The sequence below is a fragment of the Dermochelys coriacea genome, chromosome 24, assembly GCF_009764565.3.
Source record: "Dermochelys coriacea isolate rDerCor1 chromosome 24, rDerCor1.pri.v4, whole genome shotgun sequence".
In the NCBI taxonomy this organism is placed as follows: domain Eukaryota; kingdom Metazoa; phylum Chordata; order Testudines; family Dermochelyidae; genus Dermochelys; species Dermochelys coriacea.
In genome coordinates, this window is record NC_050091.1 from 8,183,750 (window position 1) to 8,209,306 (window position 25,557).

General features: G+C 46.4%; 1 protein-coding gene across 3 annotated transcripts in view; it reads right to left on the reverse strand.

The window, feature by feature from the left end:
- CGN (cingulin) overlaps positions 1-25,282 on the reverse strand; it is a 65,508-nt gene extending 40,226 nt beyond the window's left edge. The window contains exons 1-3 of one of the 3 annotated variants that reach the window (XM_038383020.1): positions 25,189-25,282; positions 1,680-2,904; positions 715-815 (exon numbers count right to left, since the gene is read on the reverse strand). In XM_038383020.1, the coding sequence (XP_038238948.1) occupies positions 715-815; positions 1,680-2,876 (1,298 nt within the window). In that variant the 5' untranslated portion in view covers positions 2,877-2,904; positions 25,189-25,282. Of the gene's footprint in view, positions 1-714; positions 819-1,679; positions 2,905-14,460; positions 14,484-25,188 lie in introns of those variants that run through there. The other 2 variants (XM_038383017.1, XM_038383019.2) reach the window with 2 other exon arrangements.
- Between the last annotated feature and the right edge of the window lie 275 nt (positions 25,283-25,557).

A 25,557-nucleotide genomic window follows, 5' to 3' on the forward strand; every position in this document is an offset into this window, starting at 1 on the left:
GGACCAATTTTCCTGCACATTGGGGCAAGATTTTCTAGAGACTCAGATTTCCAAGGCCAGAAGGGCCCATTTGTGATCAGCTAGTCTGAGCTCCTGTGTAACAGACTTGATAGCTAGGCTCCTGTTTAGGATAGATTTGCCTAGTGAGAGCTACGGGGCAGAGTTCATTTGAGAAACACCACCCCCTTGAGAGAAATGTGGGGCCCTGATGCATCATGTTTGCTGGGGCTCCACCTCCTCCCATTTCACTTTATTTATACAGATGTTTTGGGGGGGCCCTGAGCTCAGGGCCCCAGTACAATTGTGTCCCCTTTTTCCCCTCGCCTCTGGTCAGCCCTGATCCCACCCCCAAGATGATGCAGCACTTCTTTGTATTGTTTCAGAAACCTTTTTCACTAAAGTGGTTTATGCAGCATTGTTGGAGTTGTATTGGTCCCAGGATATGAGAGAAACAGGGGTGGGAGGGAATATCTTTTGGTTGGACCGGCTTTCTGTGAGAGCAGGCTGTAAGCATGAAAGCGTGTTCCTCTCACCAACAGAAATTGGTCCAATAAAAGATATTCCCTCCCTCACCTTGTCACCCATAGTTTATGGCAGTGAAGCATTGAAGCACCCAATGCTTCCAGTCTCCCATGCTCCAACGGAGCAAGCTGCACATCAGATGCTGCTATTCTGTCTAAAACTGGACCCACGAGCGCTCGCCCCAACACTCACCCATCCTTCAGAATACTGAAAATCAGTTCCTTGGTGTACTCGCTGCTCCCAGGCGGAGAGACTTCCTGCTGGTCTTTCAGAAGGTCTGGAGTGGACTTAAGCTGCTAACGAGACAGGACAAGCATCACCAGATGCTCATTGCACAGCAGTAGGAGCTGCCAGATGAGATCAGACCAACGGGCCCATCTAGCCTGGTACCCCGTCTGATGGCAGCCAGCACCAGCTGATTCAGAGCAATGCGCAAGCCAACCCCACCACTCCCTTTATGGAATAACCTACCAACAGGGTAAGTTTCTTCTTAAGCCCAGGCAATGAGTGCTTGGTTTATGCCCTGAAGCAGGAAGATCTGCATCCACCTGTGACATTGTCACTGTGCTCCCTATATTAGGAGAGGGCCACAGCAGCAGTTTTGCAAGCAAACGTGGCTGGGATCTGACGTAACTAGGTGTAGGTGGCAGTTAGGTGGCGGCCCTTAAGGGCCTAGTGAATTTCCGAGTCAAATGCACCTTGGGATCTATGCTCCCAGCATTGAACTCTAGTGCATAAAGCACTTGGAAATAGGCCAGCTGGGAACAGCATTCCTTAAGGAGGAGGAGCAGCAGCTTCCTCATTGGGGTAGGACAAGCCCGAAGATGGAGCATGCCGATTTCAGGTTGAATAACCACACTGCTGCAGCCCAGGGTGCCAGGCGAAGCTGGCCTGTGCAGCAGTTACTGCATCACACCTCCCAACTGCAGTGCAGGCGTATCCCGAGATCAGGGACCAATGGCGTCACCAGCAATGAACTTGAGGCCCAGAGAGCTAATTAAGGCTCCATCCTGAGCACTGACCGCACGCAGTTTGCTGGGCTGTCAAGAAGTCAAGCACATTGCTACTCCCATTGGCTACTCCTGTGCTTAGAGTGGAATAGGTGCTGAAGCAGGGCCAGCGTGCCAAGCAGGACTGAGTCCCGAACGAAGAGTTACCTGCAGTTCTGATTGCACTTGACTTTGCTGCTGCTCAACCACAGGCTCCTCCAAGCCTTTATGGGTCCAGTCTCGCATCAGCTGGGCCTTGACCGAGTTTTCCTTCACATCTTCCAGGAGTGCTCGGTTCAGGCTGCCAGTGCAAGAGGCATTGGCTGCATTGGGCTGTTTGGCAACGGGGCCCTTCCGCCCTTCCCTGAGGTGATCGTGGACCTGGGCGGAGCTCAGCTCTCTGGAATCGGCCGTGTCGTGGTAGGGCACCCTGCCTTTGAGACTCTGCGACCGCTTCTTCCCCTCCAGGGAGATCTGGCTTCTCCTGGCAGCTCGGCCCCTCTGCTGAACCTTCCCGTCGAACTTCGTGATCAGGGAATCCACCGAGGACAGGGGCTTCGTGTCAATGTCATTTTGGTCAGCTGGCTGCTGAGGCCCGGGGGACTCTGGGTCTGGTGATGGTTTGGTTACCAACCTTTGTCCAGAAGCTGCGTGGGATTCCCGGCTGGGGTCAGTCCTTTTCCTGCCTGCAATGTCCAGCATGCTGCTGCTCTTGGTACTGGCTGGAGACTGGGATTGGTAGGTGCCCCTGGTCTGCATGCTGAGGGGGCTTGGGCCATAGGTCTCCCCTGAACTGGGGCTTAAGAGAGAGCTGTGAGATTGAGTCCTCCTCAGCTCCTCCCCAAAAGGCCTCTGGGGTGGCAGCTGTCTGGAGCTGCCCTGAGGGGACAAGGAGCCATCCTGGCGGTAGGAATGAGCTGCCTCAGTGCTGACAGGCCTCGTCTCCCTTGGGTAGCGCTGGGAGCTCAGCTCCTCGTCAGAGGTGCTGTACTGGGAACGTCTGGCCACGTACCGGCTTTCCGGCAGGTCAGAATCAGAACTGATGGAGCCCAGGCCTTCCCTGACGGAGTTAGGGGCCAGCTGCTCAGGCCACTGGCTGTGAGCAGGGTTCCCGTATTTACTCTCACTTTTGATCTGCACTCCAAAGGAGTCCTCTCCTTTCGCCCCGCTGTTCAGGACCACAAAGGGCTGCCCATCAATGCCCTGGACCCTCACCGCGACCCCATAGGAGCCTGGTTTGGAATGCTTGGGCCTGATGTTTTGGGGCTTCTTCATTTCCTTCAGGTCATCTATGAATCGGATCTGAACCCCGTAGTCCACGGGGTTTGGCTTCTCGCCCATAGCTCCATTCACATGCTGCTCCATCCCCGGGGGTTAAAAGCACTCCAGCCTCCTGCAGGGGAAAGAGAACACTCTTATGCCACTGGCACAGCTGGGTTTAAGTAGGGAGCCAGGAGCAGCTGCTGGCAAGGCTGTGCTTGAGGAAGCTGGGCTTATAGATTCCAAGGCCAAAAGGGACCATTGTGATCATCCAGTCAGCCCTCCTGGATCACATAGGCCAGATCTTTTAGAGGAATATCCAATCTGGATTTAAAAATTGTCCACAATGAAGAATCCACCATGACCCTCAGTAAATTATTCCAGTGGTTACTTTCACTGTTAAAAATCACACACACCTTATTTCCTGGCTGAATTTGTCTAGCTTCAGCTTCCAGCTATTGCCTCATGTTCGACCTTTCTCTGCTAGATTGAAGAGCCCACTGTTAAATATTTGTTCCCCATGTAGGTACTTGTAGGCTGTGATGGGACACCTGCCCCACACTGGGCTCTAAGGGGTTAGTAGAGTCCATGGGAGGCTGCGCAGAAGGCAGCCAATCAGAGAAGGGCTGAGGGGAGCAGCCAACCAGGCCCATATAAAAAGGGAGCTGCAGGGCAGAGGAGGGGAGTTCTCTGCTGGGTCCCCAGCGAGAAAGGATGGTATCCCTGGAGGGCTGAGACAACTGCCAGCACCATGAACAGAGCAGTGCTGCTAGCAGGGACCGGGGAAAGTGAGAGACAGCTCCTGGCTGGCTGCGGCCCTGAGGCAAGGGCAAAGAGGATGCTGGCGCCACGAGGAAGTAACCAGACAATTTGGTGCAGTAGCCACTAAGGGAAGTGGCTGAACAGCGGACTGCAGGTCCCCCGGAAGGGGGGAGCACAGCGTGTGGCACAGCCAGAGGTCTGTGTCACTGAAGAGGACGCCACAGTCCTTGGAGAGATTTGGGTCCTAGAGCAGGAGTGATGGTGGCAAGACATCACCTGAAGAGGTCGCTGAGCTAATTCCCAAGACAGCCTGCAGGATGCACCACAGTGGTGAGTGAACCCCATTACATAGGCTAAATCAAGTATACCCCTAAACTTCCTCTTTGTTAAGCTAAAGAGCTCAACCACTACAAAGGCATGTGATTAACTTCGTGAAAGCAGAGCATAACCCACCAGAGCAAGTAGGGGCACGCACTCTCTCTCTCCCTCTCTTTCCCCCCCCCCCCATTCAAATCTGGAATGCTTTGTCGATAGAGTTTATTTACACTGGAGATAAGTAGCAGTGTTCAAGAGATTAAAGTTCGGCACTCCTAATATGTGTCTCCTTTTATTACTGAAAAACACGTACAAGCAGAAGGCGCCCTGGGCAGGACCCTTTAAAAGCAGGACCAGAAATGCAAGGTGCTCAAAGCAGAGAATGATCCAACGCCAGATCAGGGATTCACCCACACTGACGCCCTTCTAGCATCGGGGCCTACGTGACTTGCCCAAGGATGCAGCAAGTCCGCAACAGAGCCATGAATAGAACCCAGGAATCCCAACTCCCTTTCTCTCTCTACTCAACAGACACCCCTTAAATAAATAAATTAACACACGCTTCTCAAGTGCAAGATTTTGTTTTTTCCCAATATTGGGGGGGGGGGCATTTTACTGCAGAACCTTAGACAACACTGAAAATTCCTTTTTACTTGTCACACTAGCAATGCATCTCATGCAAGGATTAGCCATGCTGGAGATTAATAGCTTTCTGAAGTTTGTAAGCAGCATTTTTCTTTCAAAAATCTCCCCCACTCCGCAAAAGCAGGCAAACACGCAATTGTTAAAATCTTATGAGACACTAAACCAAAAAAGCATACAACGGGCAAGAAGCCTCACGCTAGCACTGCTGAACCGAGCTGCGTTTCTAGGACAGAGCAGTTTCACCCACAATGAAAGGCCATTATCGTGACACTGAGTTCATGCCATCTTTCTGGTCACCAGCATTCCAGATGCAACCCATCCTATTCTCCTTCTCCGATCAAAATCCCAATCAGCCGCACAGCTCAAGTGCCTACAGTCTCGGGTTCCTGTTAAAAATATGCAGTGTCAGCAAATACAACCTGCACATGCTCACATGGGAAAGTAGAGGAGAAAAGCAGGATATGATCTTAGAGAAATCGTGTGTGTGTGTGTGTGTGTGTTGCAAACTCTGAAGACCAAACTACCCACCTCTTCTGGCTTGCTTGCCTAAGAAACACTAGCAGAGTGCTGCATACTCGCTGCAATTGAAGGTTAGCACCTCTGTTGGGTCCGAAAGCAGATGCCCAACATCCACAAGAGACCTGAATAAGAACACCACTGCACCCGGTCACCGGCATCTGATCTAAGCTAGCGTCCCTGGCACTTCGGTAGCTGTAAGACTCCCATTTGGTGGGAACAGATATTAGCAGTGACATATTGAGCACAAAAGTGATGCAACGCTCATCACTCCCAGGGGCAGCCTGCATGGAGAGAGTCTTTTGCTCCCCATTGGATGCAGTGAGCCTCACTGCATCAGTTCCCTTTGCAATATGTTAGATGAGCAATTACCATAAGCTACATGGACTGCTTCACCGTAGGCACGGGCAGGCGGTTGGCAGCACGTAATGGGAATGACAGCCTGCCTGAATTCCCTCCAGCATGAAACTGGGCGGCAGTCAGGGCATCTGTACGCATGTTTGATTTGCCTCCGCTCCAGCTGTCTGACAGCCAAGCAGGTTACCTGTTTGAGCTCCCAGGGCTCCTTCTATCCTTGATCTGCACAGCAGCTTGGAGACTGCCCTTCCAGCTGGAGGAAAAGCGTGATTCTGCTCTAGCGTACCTTGATACCAAGTTGTTACCCCAATTGAAGAGGGGAGGGGAGATATAAACACCTACCTCACTCACTGCCTTTGAGAAGTCTTGCAGTTTGATCCTGGCTGATGCTGCGGACCAGCCCCGCTGTTTCACTCAGTATTCATCCCAAAGCCATAGAGGCGTACAGCCAGATGGACAGAGTTCATTCTGGGGACTATGAACAGTTCACAAAAGCTTACATTTGAATTGACACTTGAGGCTTATAGGAAAAGGCTTCGGGGTGTGTAAAAGACCCCAGGTGTGACCCTATATAGAAGCCACCACTCTGATGGGAGAATCTCTCCATGTCCTCAAGAAGCAGTAGCTAACTCGATGGAAGAATTCTTCCGTTGACCTAGCGCCATCTACGCAGGGACTTAGGTCAGCATAGCTAGATTTTTCACACCCCTGAGTGATACAGCTGAGTTGATGTAAATTTTCTAGCTTAGTGTCAACCAGCCCTAAGTCATCAGAGTGACCAGTGATTTCAGGCAGGTGCTCTGTACATTAACAATATGGGCCCCTTTGAGATGTTTCCAATTGGGATCCTCACCTGCCCTCCCAAAAATTGTTAAAAGCAACCAAAACAAGTTGTATTAGCTGTTGTGGTGGAACATAGGGAGAGTGGGAGGGGGAATCTCAGGCAGTGAGGCCCTAAAGCCACCTTACCCCTCTGTATACAGGTTTTCACAGGATCACTTCACAAGCAGTGTCGCTTATACATTTCGTACAAGGGTAGAGAGACTGCAGCAGTCCGTACAGCGCCAAGCACAATGGGGTCCTGGTTCATTTCCAGGGCTCCTGGGTGCTGCAACAGCATTTCACCACTCGCTAGGATACCTTGGGAGCCAGCCACTTGAAAGCCATCTCTTATACTTCTCTACAGTCCTTAACTCCAGTGGGCTCTGATTCAGGATAGGGGCTGCTACCACAATAATTATGGTTCTTCAGAGATTACATTTCTGGGAAGTAAATATGGCTAAGGACAACCTGAAAGTTCTTATCTGGCCCTCATTACCATAGTATCTGAGCACCTCAAAGTCAGTAATGTATTTATCCTCACAATCTCCCACCCACCCCTTGGCAACTAGGACAGTGCTATTATCCCCCATGTACAGATGGGGAATTGAGGCATGAAGAGGCTATGTGACTTGACCAAGGACACCCAGTATGTGGTGGAGCAGGGACTTGAACCCAGGTCTCCCAAGTGCTAGGAAAGAGCCCTAACTGCTGACCATCCTTCCTCAGTGCTATGGAAGCAATAGATTAGCAAAAGCGATTAAATACAGGATTCTTTGATTAATACAGACAATGAGGGATTTTTCCCAGAGGTCCATGGCACGTAGCACAGTTTGTATAAAATAAAAATCCCTGTCTTCCTCAGGAAGCAGTGTCAGATCCCTACTTGCAATGCCTCCTTGCAGCCTCCCTGTAGGGCAGCATAGAGTTAGTTTCTTTAAGTAGCACATGACCTCTCTCCTGGTTTTCCTGCAGGTCTGTGGCAGGGACATTCTGGACAAAAATGAGCCTGCTGATTACTCTGGCAAGTGCGACTGTTTGGGGGAAGGGCGGTGGTTTTCTAGTGCTTTGAAGTCAAGAAGGATTTCCACTCCAAGTCCTGCCACCTTCCAGCCACAATTGCGCTAGATTTTTCTGCAGATAAGTTGCCTCCAGACCACAGCTCAGGAGAAGAGTCAGCCAATAGGCACTGGCTGTTAGCAACCAGGTAGCATCCTTCAGTTATCCTAATTAGTGCATGATGGAGATCCAGAAAGGAGACTTTTTAAAATCGCAATTGGTTTGAGTTTCCAGCCCAGCTATTTTTGAGAAACAGCTTTCTCATCTCTCCCCCAGACTATGGATAGCTATCATCTGAACCCCCATCCCCCTGTTTGATTATTGAAAGGATTCCCATGCCCTCTGTTTACTTATGAGCCTTTCAAACTGGTTGGCGTATGAAATACAAAGCCTTCGAAGAGGCTGGAGTTTGGACCTCACAGCATCTCCTCCCCACCGGAGGCAGAGCAGAAGCAGAGTTATTATTGTAGCCCCTTGGAGCCTCAGTCACAATGGGCCAGAACCCACATCGTGCTAGGTACTGTACAAACTGAACAAATTAGTCCTTGCCCCAAAGAGGTCACAATCTAATCCTGGCTGCCACAGACTCTTTGTGGTCTTGGGCAAGTCATTTTGCCTTGGGCCTCAGTTCGATCTGTAAAATGGGATTTCAACTTTCTTCCTTTCACCAGTTTGCACTCTGAATTCTTCAGGACAGGGACTCCCACACTCAGTCTATGCAGCGCCTGGCACAACGAGACCCTGATTATTGTAATCTGGACCTTTAGGTACTTCTGTAATGTAGGCAGTCCCCTTACTCAACCAGGAATTGTCCAGGCTCTTTGGTGGGAAGACTAATCAGCTGGCATCAATGAGCAACACTAGGCCTAAAGAAAAAGTGTGTTGAAAGAGAGATTCAGCTATGGAGGAGCCATTAAAAACAAACCAGCAGATTGCTTATTTAAAACTGCTGGCAAGATGTGCAGTGACACAGGGAAAGAGACGCATTTGGTCTTATTTCAGCACCCGTAGTTAAGTGGTTGCTCTCAGAAACAGCAGGATTATTGAAGAAGAGATTTATTGTAGCTTTAATTAAACCTTTCCAGATTTGTCTTTACCATCCCCATGCAGCACTAAGCCAGCCCTTGTGGCATGAGTCAGTTTTCAGAGCACATATGAAGACACAGAAAGCACAGTAAGTTATTTATTTTAAAGGCTGCGAAGAAGCCATTTGCTCTCAGTTTATCAAGCTTGCAAGGCAGCCTAAGAATTGGTATTTCCACCCCCGCTGCACAGAGCTGATGAAAAGGAACCAGATTCTGTGAAGTGCCCAGCACTCTGCTTGATTGGGCCCAGGCTGACCTTTGAATTCTCCATGTGCAAAGTCAGTTGTGGGAAGAAAGAGAGGAAGGGAGAGACACAAACAAAAAACTCCACACACAGGGATCATCTTCCCTCTACCTCCAGGGGGAAGACCCTGCACTGTAAGTGGAGGACGACTCTGGCTACTCTCAGCTGAGGATTTAAAGATTTAGCAGATCCTGTCAGGGAGCTCACTTATCCAGCTTTCCCTACCAGAAGGCAAACCCTTGGAAGAGTCGCAAGCCTGCTACAGATTCCTACACAGAGCCTTCCTGCTAGCAGGCTATGGTACCACCACAGAGTGAGCACTACTAGCAAGGCAGTGGCAGACTCTCCCCAGACACAGATCCCAGGAGCAGAAATGTGGGCGATACAGAACACTACACAAATCCATCCAGGAATAAACCAGGGGACAGAGAGAGAGACACAGACACTTTACCCTAGTGTCCAAAACTGAGACCAGCCTGACAGGGAGCCTTCAGGACAAACAAGGAGGAAAAATTGGGCATAGCCCTAATGGAAGGAGGAAGATAACAGGAAGATTTCTGTTATACAGTAACCTGCCAGTTGATCATCACTGCTCCAAACAGGCACAAAAGGCAAAAGCCTAAAACATGTTGCAAACCCTTATTCCTGAGCAACTGCTTGTGTTATTAATCCACCTCTGCCAGATACTAAAAGGTCTCATTTTTTGGTATAATGAGGTCATGGCAATTAAGTATTTGATCCTGGAAGAGGAGAGCAGTGATTTCCTCTACATCCCCGTAGCAGTCACTCAGTTTAGAGAGCGAGAAAGACATGAGGCTAGCACCAGGTGCAAGAGCGGATATGCTACTCCCCCACCCTGCACTAGAATGAAGATAAGGAGGACTTGTGGCACCTTAGAGACTAACAAATTTATTTGAGCGCAAGCTTTCGTGAGCTACAGCTCACTTCATCGGATGCATACAGTGGAAAGTGAGCTGTAGCTCACAAAAGCTTATGCTCAAATAAATTTGTTAGTCTCTAAGGTGCCACAAGTACTCCTTTTCTTTTTTGCGAATACAGACTAACACGGCTGCTACTCTGAAATAAGGTGACACAGCAAGTCGGGGACAGAACCCAGGAGTCCCTGCACTAACTACTACACCATGGTTCCCAGTCCAGATCTGGATTGGAAGTGGAGGGTAGGATCCCTTTAAATAGTTTGAGAGCCCTCCAGTGGTGCTCACTGTGTGCTATACTTAAGAAGCTGCAGGAAGCCAGTCCAAGCAGGAGCATACGAGTAGCTAGGTTGGGCATATTTGCGTATATTCAGTAAGCACAATTATTAGTCATACCCATGTGTGTTCTTCAGCTTCTAACAGAACACAATGGGCACCAATAGTAGGTTCATAGCGATTTTAAAAAGATACACACTACAGGAGCCCAGCAGTCCCAATTCACAGCCTCCACAATCTAACTGTTAGGACTGGACTCTTTCCCTAAGGCTTTTTATTTGTATGGGTGTGGGTGAAGACTTGCAGAAATCTTTCTGCCAATTATAGTACCTGCCTCAGTGTTTGGTTCATCCTCTTAGCGGAAATTCAGAATTAAGGTTTACAACCCACCCTTAAATCGGTCCATATCATGCCAAGGGGGTTGGGGGGGCAGAACAACCCCATCTAGTTAAAATATGTGCCTGAGGCAAGGAGAGAGGAGACAGGAAATAATCCCCAGTCTATATGCTCATAAGTGTGATAACTCCATAGTTACACCTGTTTCACACGGAGTGCTAAATCTAGCCTGAGGTCTTCAGCATGACACGTACCAGACATTGATCATCACTAGACAACTCGCCCTCTGCAACATACAGAGAGTGTCAAGATACTGGATCCCCCTATACTCAGTGTCCTGAGCTTGTTATCCACACAGTCTGTAGGAACATTGAAATAACGAGATTGATTTTATCCAGGGGAGTTTATCCCTAGCATCTGTAAATATACCCAGATCACAAGCAGATAGCAAATACCCTTAATCAATCTTATTATTTTCATATTTCCAGGCTAGATGATGCAGAGCATCAACAAGATGCAGCAGTATCTTACCAGTTGGTCTTAGATCTTCCTCTCTGAATGCATGGGAGGAAAGACCCTGTAAAGCAGAGGGATATTAAACACCTAGTGAGACACACCTCTGTGATGGGATCGTGCAGGGGGACAGACCGTATCAAGGATTCGGAACAGCTGTTTCAAGACTCTCCAACCACCTAGTGACTAGAAGAAGGAACAAGATTTGGCAAAAGCAGCTGATATAAGAGAGGAGCAACAGGAGCCTGGCTGGTCACAGCAAGTAGAAAGCGGTGGGTAGCTTTTGTAACAGGAAAAGAACAGATGCTGCAGCACATCAAGGCAGAATGGACACAATGCAGTCAGGTCAGAGATAGCCCTTCTTGTAGGTGCCAACCCTAGCCTAAAGATTCAGCCAGACATAGCGTGATGTGCCACTGCACGAAGGAAAGAGCAACCGGTATGGGAGGCATCAGCTGTGCTGACCTATAACAGCCTCTATAAAAAGTACACGTGGTAAGTCTGACAGAGGCAGGGGGAGAAGAGAGAATAAATAATGTAAGAGACAGTACCCAGGAAGCAGAAAGGCAATAAAGTTGGAGGATACCAGATTTCAGGAACTAGTGCCCGTGGGAAGCAGAGGTAACATCACTATTACAGTGTGCAAAAAAACCTGATCAAGCAAAACATGGCTGGAATGTTAACACTGCCTCCAGCTCACAACCCCAGAACTCCCTAGCTTGCACCTTGTAACTCCCGTATGTTTGTTGCATACAACCACGTTTAGTCAGAGGCAGGGACTAGAGACTTACATAGGTTGTAAGCTTTTGGGAGCAGGGGCTTTCTTTATACAGCGCCTAGCACAGTGGGGTCCTGATCCATGATGGGGGCTCCTAGGTGCTACCTGAATAGAGTTAGTATAAGAGTATGCTGCATCTGATTTACACCCTGACCTAAGTGAAGGTGGGTGAGTCATGGTAAATGTTTAATCTGTCAGGAATTCTTACAGTCCAACTCAGCTGATAAAGGGACTTGAGAAACAGCATATCTGGAATCCGCTCCCACGCAAAAAAGGGGAAGAGCAGTCCTGAGAGAAACCCAGCCCAAACATGGTTCCAAAGGAGGGATTTTAGTGTGTACAAGATAGTACACATCAAAACAGAGGCGGGAGGAGTAGAGTGTTGTACCCAGTTACATTAAACTGAGCACTCTGCTCACCCAGCTATGGCCAAGCTAAAGCTTTATGACACAATTGCATCTTAACTCTATCCTGCAATAGCCTCTCCAGTGCTTGCTGGGTTAGCACCAGCGTTGAGTAATTCTGCAAGGAGGCTAGAATTTGGGACTCCAATCTCTCAGTGCACATCTATGCAGCAGCTGGGAGGGGCTATTCCCAGCCCGGGCAGACATACACGCACAAGCTCTACTTGGTTTAGCATACTATGGCGGCAGCAGCATGGGGGGTGTCTCGGACTAGCTGCCACAGTGCTATCCCTCCCGGCCCCCTGGATATGTATTCAGGCACCTAGCCTGAGCCAGTGGCCCAAGCTAGTGGCCACACAGCTATGTCTAGTGAGAAGAGCTAGCACATGTACACCCACCTGAGCTGGGAATCACACCCGTTCAGCTGCTGTATAGACATACCTCCAACTGGAAGCCCTTGAACGACTAAAGCCTAAACTGGATTTCATGCAACCCATTTTAGTGGTACATTGCAGGGATTAATTTGGCCCACAGAGTTAAGATAAGGAAGTAGGGACAACACAGGAAGGGCAACTGTAGGCTGCTAATGGGTCTTCACACACACACACACACACACACACACACACACACACACACACACACACACACACACACCCCCAACCTGGAGCTGTTGAATCACTGTTTTATTGATAGAAAGAGGCCAACTTCTGCTCATGGAGATAGCAACACAATACCACCTTTGGTAACAGGTTAACCCAAAAGGGTGTTTTGCAACTGGCAGAAAGAGAATGGAAAACATTAAAAAAAAAAAAAAAAAAAAAAAGGGGGGGGGGAGCTACATAAATCCTCTTAATTCAAAAAGGAAATCTAGAGTCTGAACATCTGCAAGATGTGGGAAAATGTATCTAGATGATCACACAGCTCAATGTTTGTAATTTAGACCTTATGGCTATTGAAGAAACAGCTGTCTCACATATAGTTAGGGCCCAACAAATCACAGATTGTGAAATCTGGTCTCCTCTGTGAAAGCTGGCTATTGTAGAGGTGTTGTGGTATTGCTGCCCTTACTTCTGCGCTGCCTTCAGAGCTGGGCGGCCAGAGAGTGGTGTCTGCTGGCCAGGCACCCAGCCCAAAAGGCAAAGCCACCGCCAGCAGTAGCTCAGAAAGGAAGGGTGGCATGGTATGATATTTTTCAGAGTAGCAGCCGTGTTAGTCTGTATTCGCAAAAAGAAAAGGAGTACTCGTGGCACCATAGAGACTAACAAATTTATTTGAGCATAAGCTTTCGTGAGCTACAGCATCTGATGAAGTGAGCTGTAGCTCACGAAAGCTTATGCTCAAATAAATGTGTTAGTCTCTAAGGTGCCAGAAGTACTCCTTTTCTTTATGGTATGATATTGCCACCCTTACTTCTCAGCTGCTGCTGGTGGCAGAGCTGGGTTCCTAGCCAGCAGCTGCCACTCTTGGGCCACCCAGCTCTGAAAGCAGCGCAGAAGTAACGGTGGCTATACCGTGATAACCCCTCCCCCTTCAGAATAGGCTTGCGACACCCCATCCCCTCTACACCCTGTGACCCTCTTTTGAATCAGGACCCCCCACAGTTATATCACCATGAAATTTAAGATTTAAATATCTAAAACTCTGAAATTCAAGATTTTTAAAATGCTAGGAATGTGAAATTTACCAAAATGGACCCTGAATTTGTCAGGGCCCTACATATGGGAAATGCTGCTTAAGTTAAGTCTCAAGTCTTGGAATAGTCTAAGGAATTGGCCAGATAGACCACACCCAGAGTGACATCACTGAGATATGCCCTCCTATTTTAACTAGCACAATGGAAAGAAATGGTTACTATTTCATCCCGTTACCTTCCACAAAGTTTTAAGCCACTTCCAGCATGGGCCCACAAGAATTGAAATCCATCTGAAATTTGCTGTCACATGTTTAGATACAGTTGTCTACACATATCACGTGAGACCTGGCCCTATTCTGCACAGACTGAGCGTGGTGTCAGAAAAGTAGCCACCCTTCATTCCAAAAGGTGTGAGTGATCTTAGGGCCACACAAAAAAACTGCATCACATACCGCATTAAAATGTGCAAGGTGGACAACACTGTAGAATCAGTGACTATATCTTGTGGCCATTCCTTGAAGTGTGTGCTAGCCAAGAGGTCAGAACCATGAGAGAGTTTAAAAAAAAAAAGTACTCTGAATGAGTCAGCACCATGCAGCGTTCCAACGTCACACAGGATTTGCCTGCAGGTGCGCAGACAGAATGGAATCTCAGGTATACAACCCACTTTGCAGCCATTGCACAACTTTCCGCAGTGAAAGGTAAATAATGATTAAAAGGAATTCCACACGTATTCCACAGGAAGACAAATATATGTCTGTTTTCCTTCTTGGCAATAGAGAAGGTTTTCCTCATTAACCAATACTTATTAAATGTATAGTTTTAGAGGGACTCTCTCTTCTCTTTGTTAAGAAAGAAACTATAGCCTGTTCTGGGAGAAACGAGGGCTACAGTGCCTTGTTATTTCACATTCAATGGCTATAGAGGGGACAAGAGAAATTCTACATAGCAGTTTCCTCCTGCTGCACCCACTAGTTGTTACAAGATTAGAAGACGCTTTGCATCGACAGACCTGGAAGTCAGGATTCTTGGGTTCTATCCCCATCAACTTGCTGGGTGGCCTTGGGCAAGTCTCTTCCTCTCTTAATGACAGGTTTCAGAGTAGCAGCCATGTTAGTCTATATCCGGAAAAAGAAAAGGAGGACTTGTGGCACCTTAGAAACTAACAAATTTATTTGAGCATAAGCTTTCGTGAGCTACAGCTCACTTCATCGGATGCATTCAGTGGAAAATACAGTGGGGAGATTTATATGCACACACAGAGAACATGAACAATGGGTTTTATCATACACACTGTAAGGAGAATGATCACTTAAGATGAGCTATTACCAGCAGGGGTGGGGGGGAACAACCTTTTCTGGTGATAATCAAGGTGGGACATTTCCAGCAGTTAACAAGAACGTCTGAGGAACAGCGGGGCGGGGAGGGGGGGGAAGGGGGCAATAAACATGGGGAAATAGTTTTATTTTGTGTAAAGACCCATCCACTCCCAGTCTCTATTCAAGCCTAAGTTAATTGTATCCAGTTTGCAAATTAATTCCAATTCAGCAATCTCTCATTGGAGTCTGTTTTTGAAGTTTTTTTGTTGAAGGATAGCCACTCTCAGGTCTGTAATCGAGTGACCGGAGAGATTGAAGTGTTCTCCGTCTGGTTTTTGAATGTTAGAATTCTTGATGTCTGATTTGTGTCCATTTATTTTTTTACGTAGAGACTGTCCAGTTTGACCAATGTACATGGCAGAGGGGCATTGCTGGCACATGATGGCATATATCACATTGGTAGATGCGCAGGTGAACGAGCCTCTGATAGTGTGGCTGATGTGATTAGGCCCTATGATGGTGTCCCCTGAACAGGTATGTGGACAGAGTTGGCAACGGGCTTTGTTGCAAGGATAGGTTCCTGGGTTAATGTTTTTGTTGTGTGGTGTGTGATTGCTGGTGAGTATTTGCTTCAGGTTGGGGGGCTGTCTGTAAGCAAGGACTGGCCTGTCTCCCAAGATCTGTGAAAGTGATGGGTCGTCCTTCAGGATAGGTTGTAGATCCTTGATGATGCGTTGGAGAGGTTTTAGTTGGGGGCTGAAGGTGATGGCTAGTGGTGTTCTGTATTTTCTTTGTTGGGCCTGTCCTGTAGTAGGTAACTTCTGGGTACTCTTCTGGCTTTGTCAATCTGTTTCTTCACTTCAGCAGGTGGGTATTGTAGTTGTAAGAATGCATGACAGAGATCTTGTAGGTGTTTGTGTCTGTCTGAGGGGTTGGAGCAAATGCGCATATATTGTAGAGTTTGGCTGTAGATAATGGAGCGTGTGGTGTGATCTGGATGAAAGCTGGAGGCATGTAGGTAGGAATAGCGGTCAGCAGGTTTCCAGTATAGGGTGGTGTTTATGTGACCATCGCTTATTAGCACCGTAGTATCCAGGAAGTGGATCTCTTATGTGGACTGGTCCAGGCTGAGGTTGATGGTGGGATGGAAATTGTTGAAATCATGGTGGAATTCTTCAAGGACTTCTTTTCCATGGTCCAGATAATGAAGATGTCATCAATGTAGCGCAAGTAGAGTAGGGGCATTAGGGGATGAGAGCTGAGGAAGCGTTGTTCTAAGTCAGCCATAAAAAAGTTGGCATACTGTGGGGCCATACGGGTACTCATCGTAGTGCCGCTGATTTGAAGGTATACATTGTCCCCAAATGTGAAATAAGAAAAGGAATACTTGTGGCACCTTAGAGGCTAACAAATTTATTTGAGCATAAGTTTTCGTGAGCTACAGCTCACTTCATCCGATGAAGTGAGCTGTAGCTCACGAAAGCTTATGCTCTAATAAATTTGTTAGCCTCTAATGTGCCACAAGTACTCCTTTTCTTTTTGCGAATACAGACTAACACGGCTGCTACTCTGAAATGTGAAATAGTTATGGGTGAGGAAGACAAAGTCACAAAGTTCAGCCACCAGGTTAGCTGTGATATTATCGGGGATACTGTTCCTGATGGCTTATAGTCCATCTTTGTGTGGAATGTTGGTGTAGAGGCTTCTACATCCACAGTGGCCAGGATGGTGTTTTTAGGAAGATCACCGATGGATTGTAGTTTCCTCAGGAAGTCAGTTGTTAGGTTGATCTTACTACAGCGCTCAGGTCACAAAATTTTTTACAGCCCTGAGTGACGTAAATAGGTCGATCTAACTTTTAAGCATAGACCAGGCCTAAGCCCCACCGACTTTCAGTGACACTTCAGAGCCCCAAGACCTACCTACCATTTTGAAAGGGGGTAGAGTTACTACAGAATTAAGTGACAGTGCTACTGCAATGTAGACATATCCAAAAGTCACTTTTAAAAATGGGACTCAGGTTCTTTTGAAAATTTTACCCTACGGCAGGTAGGCTGAGAGATTTTTTTTTTAATTTTGTTATTTAGATTATAAGTTTTTTATTTTTAAAAATAACCTGTTTAAATGAAAACTGAATTAAATACAAAATATATTAAGGTCTAAACTTGTAATAATCTCTTAAAATATTTAAATTAAAAAGATAAATATGCTGTTTTGTCTCTTTAAATTACAGTTCCCATCCTAATGCAGCTTGACCCATATCACGAGCAAAAGTTAATTTAGTAATATATCATTCACTATTTCTAACACACTAACATGTACAAGAATCTGAAAATATTAATCTATTTATAGCATACTGTAAGGGACTGCGGAAGACTTTGTTATGGCCTAGCTAGGGAACTTTCGCTTTCTCGAGCCGAGAGGCTACTGTGAGACATAGATAGCTGCTTTGTTATTGTAGGAGATAATTCTTGAAGGACACAGCTGCTGTGTTACTGCAGGATATAGATAGTTCTTGAAGGACATAGCTGCTTTGCATGGCCTTTCGCTAGGTAGTAGAAAGCCCCCCTTTAAGAAGCACCTAATTTTATATTCATGAGCTGTTTCTCCGTTGGACTCCGTCCCAGGTAGAGCTCCGCTGTGCTGGTTTCCCCGCCTTCGTGACTGCAACACTTCGAGTCCCCATTGCGGGTGGGTCACTAACCTTCAGTAAAGCCAATAACTCACAGCTGTGTGTAAGCCTCGTTTTTCTCAGAGTACTCCTGCTGGACCTGTGGTGCTTCGAGTACCGTGGCCCAGAACACATACTCTCCTAGATAGCAAAAAATTGTACCAAATCTAGTGTAAAGATACTATTTAGTAGTATATCAACATATTTTAATGGTTATATCAACCAATATTCTTTAGAAAATAATTGAAGTACAAATAGAAAGCTGATTACAGTTTATGAGTTAAATCAAGGTTTTCCTTGAAATCAATCTGCACTGCCTTATACTAGCTGGATTTTAAGAAGCCCAATTTAGTAGTCCCCATTTGTTCTTTTTACCCATTTTCTGCATTTCATTCAACCTGGCTAGTGAAGATTGATCCCAAAATATGGAAATAGATTGGTCACTTGCCTGATGCTGGAGTATCTGAATTGCAAGACAGAGAAAATGCAGGGTTTTTAAAACCCAAACATGATTTCCTTGTTGATTTAGAACCTGATCCTACAGAGACTTGTGCATAAAGATAACCACATACATGAGAACAGTCCTGGTTTGGGCCCCTGTTCAGCAAAAGCTTTGAAGTTGGTAGGAGTCCAATGTCTTTAAAAGCTTTGCTCAAACAGGGCCTGGAGCCATAAGTAGTTAATACTCCAAATAGTCGCTCTTCAGATACTTCCTGCCTAGGTATGCACAGTTAGAAAGACTAATTCCAACATCCTAGATACGTGTGAGATGCAGATTTAAGAAACTAAATACTTAACTTAATAGTTAAAATAAAACAAACTGTTACATGAATTGCATCATGTCCAAAATTCCCACAGATTTCTGCTTGTGTTAACCTTCCATTTGTCAATGTTCAAAACAAATCGTGCTTTTGAAACAGTTATTCAGATTCACACAGACCCACCAGTAAATATTTAATGGCAGACATAAATACTGGAGTAAGGAACTGCTCCTCAGAGCATATAATGAATCTGCACCCTGGCTGTTTTCCAGTACAGTGCCAAGGTATTTTAGATACTAATGTGCACGTCGCTGGTTGGTGTTTGGGGATTTGGTCTTTCTGAAAGTTAACCCCTTCATTTTAAAATAAATGCAAAAAAGAGTGAGGGAAAGTAGTCAGACCTAGAATAATCTTTAAAATTATATCAGGTAATTTAATCCCCTCCTCCCCCCCAAAAAATGCTGTTCCATAATGCACTTCTTTTTATTATTTCAAGCACTTTTGTTTGGAGTTAGAAAGTTGCCTGAAGAGCCTGCAACCCAAAACGAACATGACAGCGGTTTGTGCTAATGCAGTGGTTTTCAACCTGCAGTCCACAGACTACATCTCCATTTGAAATGTGTAGGGGTCCACAAATGAAAAAGGTTGAAAACCATTGTGTTAGTGCATGAGTATCAGAGACTGAAACTAACACCCTGTCCTGTATCATTACTGTTCAGACTAAAACATGATGAAAAGCAAAACCAAATCAGCTGTTTTTCTACTAACACTTTATTAATTCTTCCAGTTAGTAGTCTAAGGACTTTTTAAAAAAATCACATATGGTATGCGTGGGGGATTTTTGCATTTTTTTAAAAAACATGTAGGAATATCTAAGGAAGACAGATAGCTCCTAAATCTGAAAATTGTACCCAAGATCTAAGAGCCCCATTGACTTTCAGCAACATTAGGGGCCCAAGTCACTTAAGTGGTTCTGAAAATTTCAACCTATACCAGTAACATGACACATACCTTGACAGCATTTTGAATGTTTTATTTGTATATTGTTTGCCTGTTTGCATACTGAGGGTCACGGTGAGCAGCACTGTAATCCATGAAAAGCCTACTGATGTCAATGGGCTACTCAACACATGAGAAGTGCCACACTGGGTCAGACCAATGGTCCATCTAGCCCAGCATCCTCTCTTCCAACAGTGGCCAATGCCACGTGCTTCAGAGGAAATGAACAGAACAGAGCAATTATAAAGTGATCCATCCCTTGGTGTCCCCGGTCCCAGCATCTGGCCATCAGAGGATTAGGGATACCCAAGAGCATGGGGTTGCATCCCTGACCAACTTGGCTAATAGCCATCGATGGACCCATCCTCAATTAATTTAGCTAATGCTTTTTTAAACCCAGTTATACTTTGGCCTTCACAACGTCCCCTGGCAACAAGTTCCAACAGGCTGACTGTGTGTTGGGTGAAGAAATAATTCCTTTTGTTTGTTATGCAGCCTATAATTTCATTGTGTGACCCCTGGTTCTGAGTTATGTAAAGGGGTAACTAACACTTCCTTATTCACTTTCTCCACACTATTCATGATTTTAATAAACCTATATCATATCTTTTCCCAATGCTAATATATCTTTTTTGAGATGGGGAGACCAGAACCACACACAATATTCAAGGTGTGGGCATACCATGGCATTATGATATTTTCTGTCTATTATCCATCCCTTTCCTAATGGTTTCCTAACATTCTGTTAGCCTTTTTGACTGCTGTCACACATTGAGCAGATGTTTTCAGAGAACTATGCACAATGACTCCCAAGATCTTTCTCGAGTGGCAACAGCTAATGTATAGCTGAGATTATGTTTTCCAGTGTGCATTACTTTGCAATTATCAAGCAAACATTTCAGCACCAGGTCGTCAGATTATAAACCCTTTGGCACAATGACTCAGAACCCTATTCTCCAACGCCCTGCACTTTTTAATCATTCACACCACAGCAAAATACACATATAAATACTACCCGTTATAACATTTGTAATTCACTTGGCAATATGCAGGGCAGTAGAGACTGAATCTCTCCCTCTTCTTATGTTTGTACAGCTCCTAGCACCCAAAATGTGCTACCACAATAGGAAGCAACTACACTGCAGTATATTAAGATTAAGGGGAAAGTGTCCAATACACAGACCAGTTAGTTTTTTCAATCAATAAAGGACTTGAGGCCCAAGAGAGATCCTGCATGTAACTCTTAGCCCCACAATTACCATGTGTTCTCCTAAGTGAGATAAAGAATTGTCAACAGGAATAGCCACACAAGCCGCACTTTAATCTACTAGAACTCTTTAAACAGAAACAGAGCCTATTCAAAACCAGACCAACTGGTTGGAGGGGAAGGGATGAAATGAAGAAAAAGAAATCCCCACAACCAACCTGTTAATGTATTCTAAAACGAAGGTTGCTACAGTAGGCTAAGATAAAGAGTTATTATTGAAGACAGATGCCGAGGGCCAATTTAAAAGCATTATGTAAAAAGGGAAGAAGAAGTGAAGGGACGATGCCTGCTTTGAAATAGCTGCCCAAGCATGAAGCACAGCCTAACCAACTTTCAACACTGCACACTACACTGGATCAGGCAGTTTGATGTCTGACTTCAGTAGCCAAACAAGAAGGACATTTTCCCTCCTTGGCGCTGGAGGCAGGAGCGGAAGGGATATCTGAACTGCGGAAACAAACCCGGCAAGTGACTAGGGAATGAAGGACACAGCAGGATTCCATCTGTGGGGGGAGTGGGAGGAAGAAAACCAAGTGCACTTTCCACAGAGAGAATGGACTGAGTTAAAATTAAAAAAAATACACTATTGGATTGGGTAAGAGTTAAAGGCACTTAGCATCTTGCAGGATTGGATCCCAGTCCTCTCTCTTTCAGTCTCTCTGCCTCCCAGGCCAGGAAATAATATTGTGGTATTGGATTATGACAATTCCTAGCTCTTATATAGTTCTTGTTGTCAGTAGATCTCAAAAGTGCTTTACAAAGGAGATCAGCAACATTATCCCCATTTTACAGAAAGGAGTATCAAGGCACACGGACAGGAAGTGACTTGCCCAAGGTCACCCACCAACCAGTGGCAGAGCCAAGAATTGAAACCCCGTCTTCTGAGTGACAGTGCAATGAACTACCCACTAAGCCACACTGCCTTCCATGATGCATCACATAATCCCACTCTCAGCCTCTAGATACCAGCAAATGTGATAGGAGACTAGGGAGTAGTTTTTCTTTTAAAGAGAAACACATTTTAAATATGTTAGTATTATTGTTTTATGACGGTAAAACTTCAAAGTCCCAACAGAGATCAGAACCCCCCTGTGCTAAGTGTGATGTAGCTCTATAATTAGAGACACCCCCCCCCCAAGGACTTCACAATCAAGATAGAGGAAGGGTTATTATCCCTAGGAGGGTCCTATGCACAAGACTAAGCAACTTGCCCAGCATCACATAGGAAGTCAGTGGCAGAGCACAAACTAAACCCAAATGTCTCGAGACCTACCCACTACCTTCATCACTAAGCCATCCATCCCCTCTCCTCTTAGAGGTGAAAGATTCCCCAACAACTCATGCCATCAACCAGGGTTTGTGGCAGTAATAAAACCCTTGACTGGAGCACTGTTTTATTACATAAGCAAGAGCACTGTATTCCTAATTATTGTGTATAAACAAACAGATCCCATGCTGAAGGGTGCAGTCTAATTAGACAGAACAGGAGTACATGATGGAATATTTCATCCTTCAGCACAGTTTCTTAACTGAAGGCTCTTGGCAGAAATGGAACACAATAAATTAAAAGAGTACAAGATTTTAAGCCGGAGCAATCTATAATCATGGTTTGGAAACACACACTTGGGAACGGATAGCCATTCCACAGAAACAATCATTCTGCAAAGACACTTATCTCTTTTGTTTTGTGAATGGACTGTATTTTTAAAGTGCCCTGTCAGGACACCTTTTTACACAGCTACAAAATAAATGCCACAAGATGTAGTATCAGAACAATTCAGGCATGGCACTGATTGCTGAACCTAATGTATTAACACAATGGGAAGGAATTGTCTTTAAAAAAGCCTCAAGCCTATAAAGATTAAAAGAATTCCAGCATAGTATTCACATTGTAACCAGCTGCTGAGTGTAAATAAATAAATAAATAAATAAATAAATAAATAATCAATCTAGGGCTCAGATTTTTCTTCTGATTGAAGGAAAAAAACAAAAACTTACTGGTAAAAATACCATCCTTCAGAATGAATGTTAAAGGGCAGGGCAGAGCAGTGTAAGAAACTACACATTAAATTTTAAAGATGCTGCATTACACAAATTCTGCAACCAGAGGTGAAACCCGAATTGTAGCGTTTTAAAATAGTAAGGCAAACTGACAATCAAAATTCACAAAATTTGCTGGGTCCAAGACACTTCTTCAAATCAAGGCTTCCCTGAAGACATTTATCCCCTCCTTCCCTGCAATTTGAGACCTCACCAGGAGACTTCACATAAAACAAGACAATGACTAATGTCAAGTTAGGATTATCTCAGCACTTAGTACAGTCAAGGGTTGGGTTTTGGGTTTGGTTTTGGGGGGGAGAAGAAAGAATGAAGCAGAAAGATTAAACCAGACAACTCCAACCTATTCACTTGTCATGCAGTTACACACAGCTTCTATGTTTAGGCCAGTGGCATTTGGCTCTTAGAGGGGAACTCACTTTGTGAGAACTGAGCTATTAAAACACTTAAACATTTACAATACAATAACTAGTGCAAAAAGTTCATTGCCAACTCCTAATTAATTACAATCACCCTCCATTAGAGTAGCTAAAACAGAAGTTCTCATTTGCTTTACATGGCAACTGCCATAAATACAGAATTCTTCTGTCTAGTGAGGTATATCAGGCTGAGACATTATGGGTTTGTTTACACAACAGTTTTCACAAAGCCTAATCTTGTTCCTTCATCTTCAGTGAAAACAGTTTGTTTGGATGTGAAGTATTTCCATCACACACACACCATAAGAGACTGGTGAGGGGCCTCAGAAACAGCAGCATTGTTCTGAATGCACGGGAACCAGAGAGTGAAACTGAGTAGCGAGTTTCAATGTTTGCTGGAGTTTCGATCAGCTTGGGGAGGGGAGAGGAGGGAGGGAGCCTGAACACTAGCAAACTGCACATGCAATTTTAAGAACCCTTTGGATTTTAATCATTTCAGGTGTTGTCAGCGACACAGGGAAAGGATTCTTGTGCGTTCTTACTGTGTCCCTCTACAGAGTGAACGCAACAGTGTCCAGGTCACAAGAGATTATATTCAATTCAGCTTGAAAAGATACACACAGGTCTACAAGTAGGGGGCCACAGACCATTGCTCATCCACCGCTTGGAGAACTGTGCTACCCACAATTAAGTTGGGATTAAACTCAGCTACTAGTAACTGGTTAGATTACATTTTTCTACTGGGCATGGGGTAATTTGTTTGCTTTAGGTCATGGTGATTTAACGCTGCTCGTATCTTTCATCCTGACAAACCTGGAGTCCGAAGTCCCCGTTTAACCACCGATCAGGGCCAAGCTGTGTGGAAGTAGCCGGGGCTTCTGCCAGAATCCCTGCCAACGGGCCTCACCAGCAGACAGACCCTCATGGGGGCCCTCAAGTTCAGTCTCCATGTCTCATGCAGCCTCTCTGCTGAGGCTACTAACACAGCAGCCTGTTATGGCCATCCAGCGTGGCAACTTTGCTAAGCATCTGGCCACTAGGAACTGGACAGAAAGCCCGTCACACAAGGGCCACTGAATGGCCATGGCTTCTAGTCACTTCCAGCCTAGGCTGCATTTGAGCAGGGGTCCTGGGGGTGAAGGGCTCCAGATACCTCCCACTCCCCCAAGCCAGCCAATTCCCCCCACACACCCCCAATCTCCAGCTGCTGTCACAAGCCTTGTAACACATCTGTGGTGTTATACACACACTCTCCAGCGGGACTTTATGAAGTGAGCTGTAGCTCACGAAAGCTTATGCTCTAATAAATTTGTTAGTCTCTAAGGTGCCACCGGTACTCCTTTTCTTTTTGCGAATACAGACTAACACGGCTGCTACTCTGATATCTGGGTGGGAAAACCTCAGTGGATGATGACGCTTCTCGGGGAATAATAGGGAGAAGCTGGGGCTTGGGAAGGGTGAAGGGGGTGTCTCTTCATAGGAAGAGAGTAGCAGCCGTGTTAGTCTGTATTTGCAAAAAGAAAAGGAGTACTTGTGGCACCTTAGAGACTAACAAATTTATTAGAGCATAAGCTTTCGTGTGCATCCAATGAAGTGAGCTGTAGCTCACGAAAGCTTATGCTCTAATACATTTGTTAGTCTCTAAGGTGCCACAAGTCCTCCTTTTCTTTTTTCATAGGAAGAGTAACTAAAACAGGGACACAACAAGAGGGAGCCCTATATGAGGAGGGAGGACACACCAGAGGAAGGGGGGGGTGTCTTATGGGGCAGGGGAAGGTGCGTGTGTTGGGGGAGGGAGGCAAGCACATGCACATCAAGGAGAATTAGGGGTTTCCCACCAAAGGATGAAGGGCTGTTATAGGGGCAGATGCTATAGGAGAGAGTTCCCCATAGGAGAAGTCACTCTAGAGGGAGTATGGGTCCCCAGGGGAAGAGTCCTTATACAGGCAGCCACTACAGAGGGAGCTCCCTATAGGGGCAGGTGCTATATGGGGAGAACACACCCCGAAGAGAAGAGAAGAGAATCCCTATACAGGGAAGCCCTATGGGACATGGTGTCACTATAGGGAACCAGCAGGTCCCCAGGAGGCTGGGAGGTCCCTTGAACAGGCAAGCGCCTATAGGCATCTATAGGGGAAGGCAGCGCCCTATAGGGGCGGGGCGGGTCCCAGGGGGCAGAGCCCCTATAGAAACCATAGCTGCGGAGGAAGGCAGCGCCCCATAGGGGCAGGGGGCCCCGCACTCACCGTGCCCCGGCCGCTCCCCGCCGCGAGCGCTCCTCACCTCCGCGCCCCACCGCAACCTGTTACCTTCGCCCAGGCCCCACCCCCGGCCCCTGCCATTGGCCCGGGCTCCGGCCAGGCCCGCCCCTCCGCGGTGAGGAAGCCACGCCCCCACCGCGCGCCACCCCGCCCCCGTTGGCCCGCGGCCTGCCCGGGCCCCCCCCCCCCCCCCGCGGGCAGGAGAGGTCATGTGACTCCCCAGGAGGGAGGGGGTGCGCCGCCATCTTGGCGAGGGTGGGGTTCGAAGGACGCGTTAGCAACAAGCCCCGCCCCGCGCAGGCCCCCCCCCCACCTCACGGGGCTCCTCCCGAGCTAGCGCCCCTCTGGCTTGAG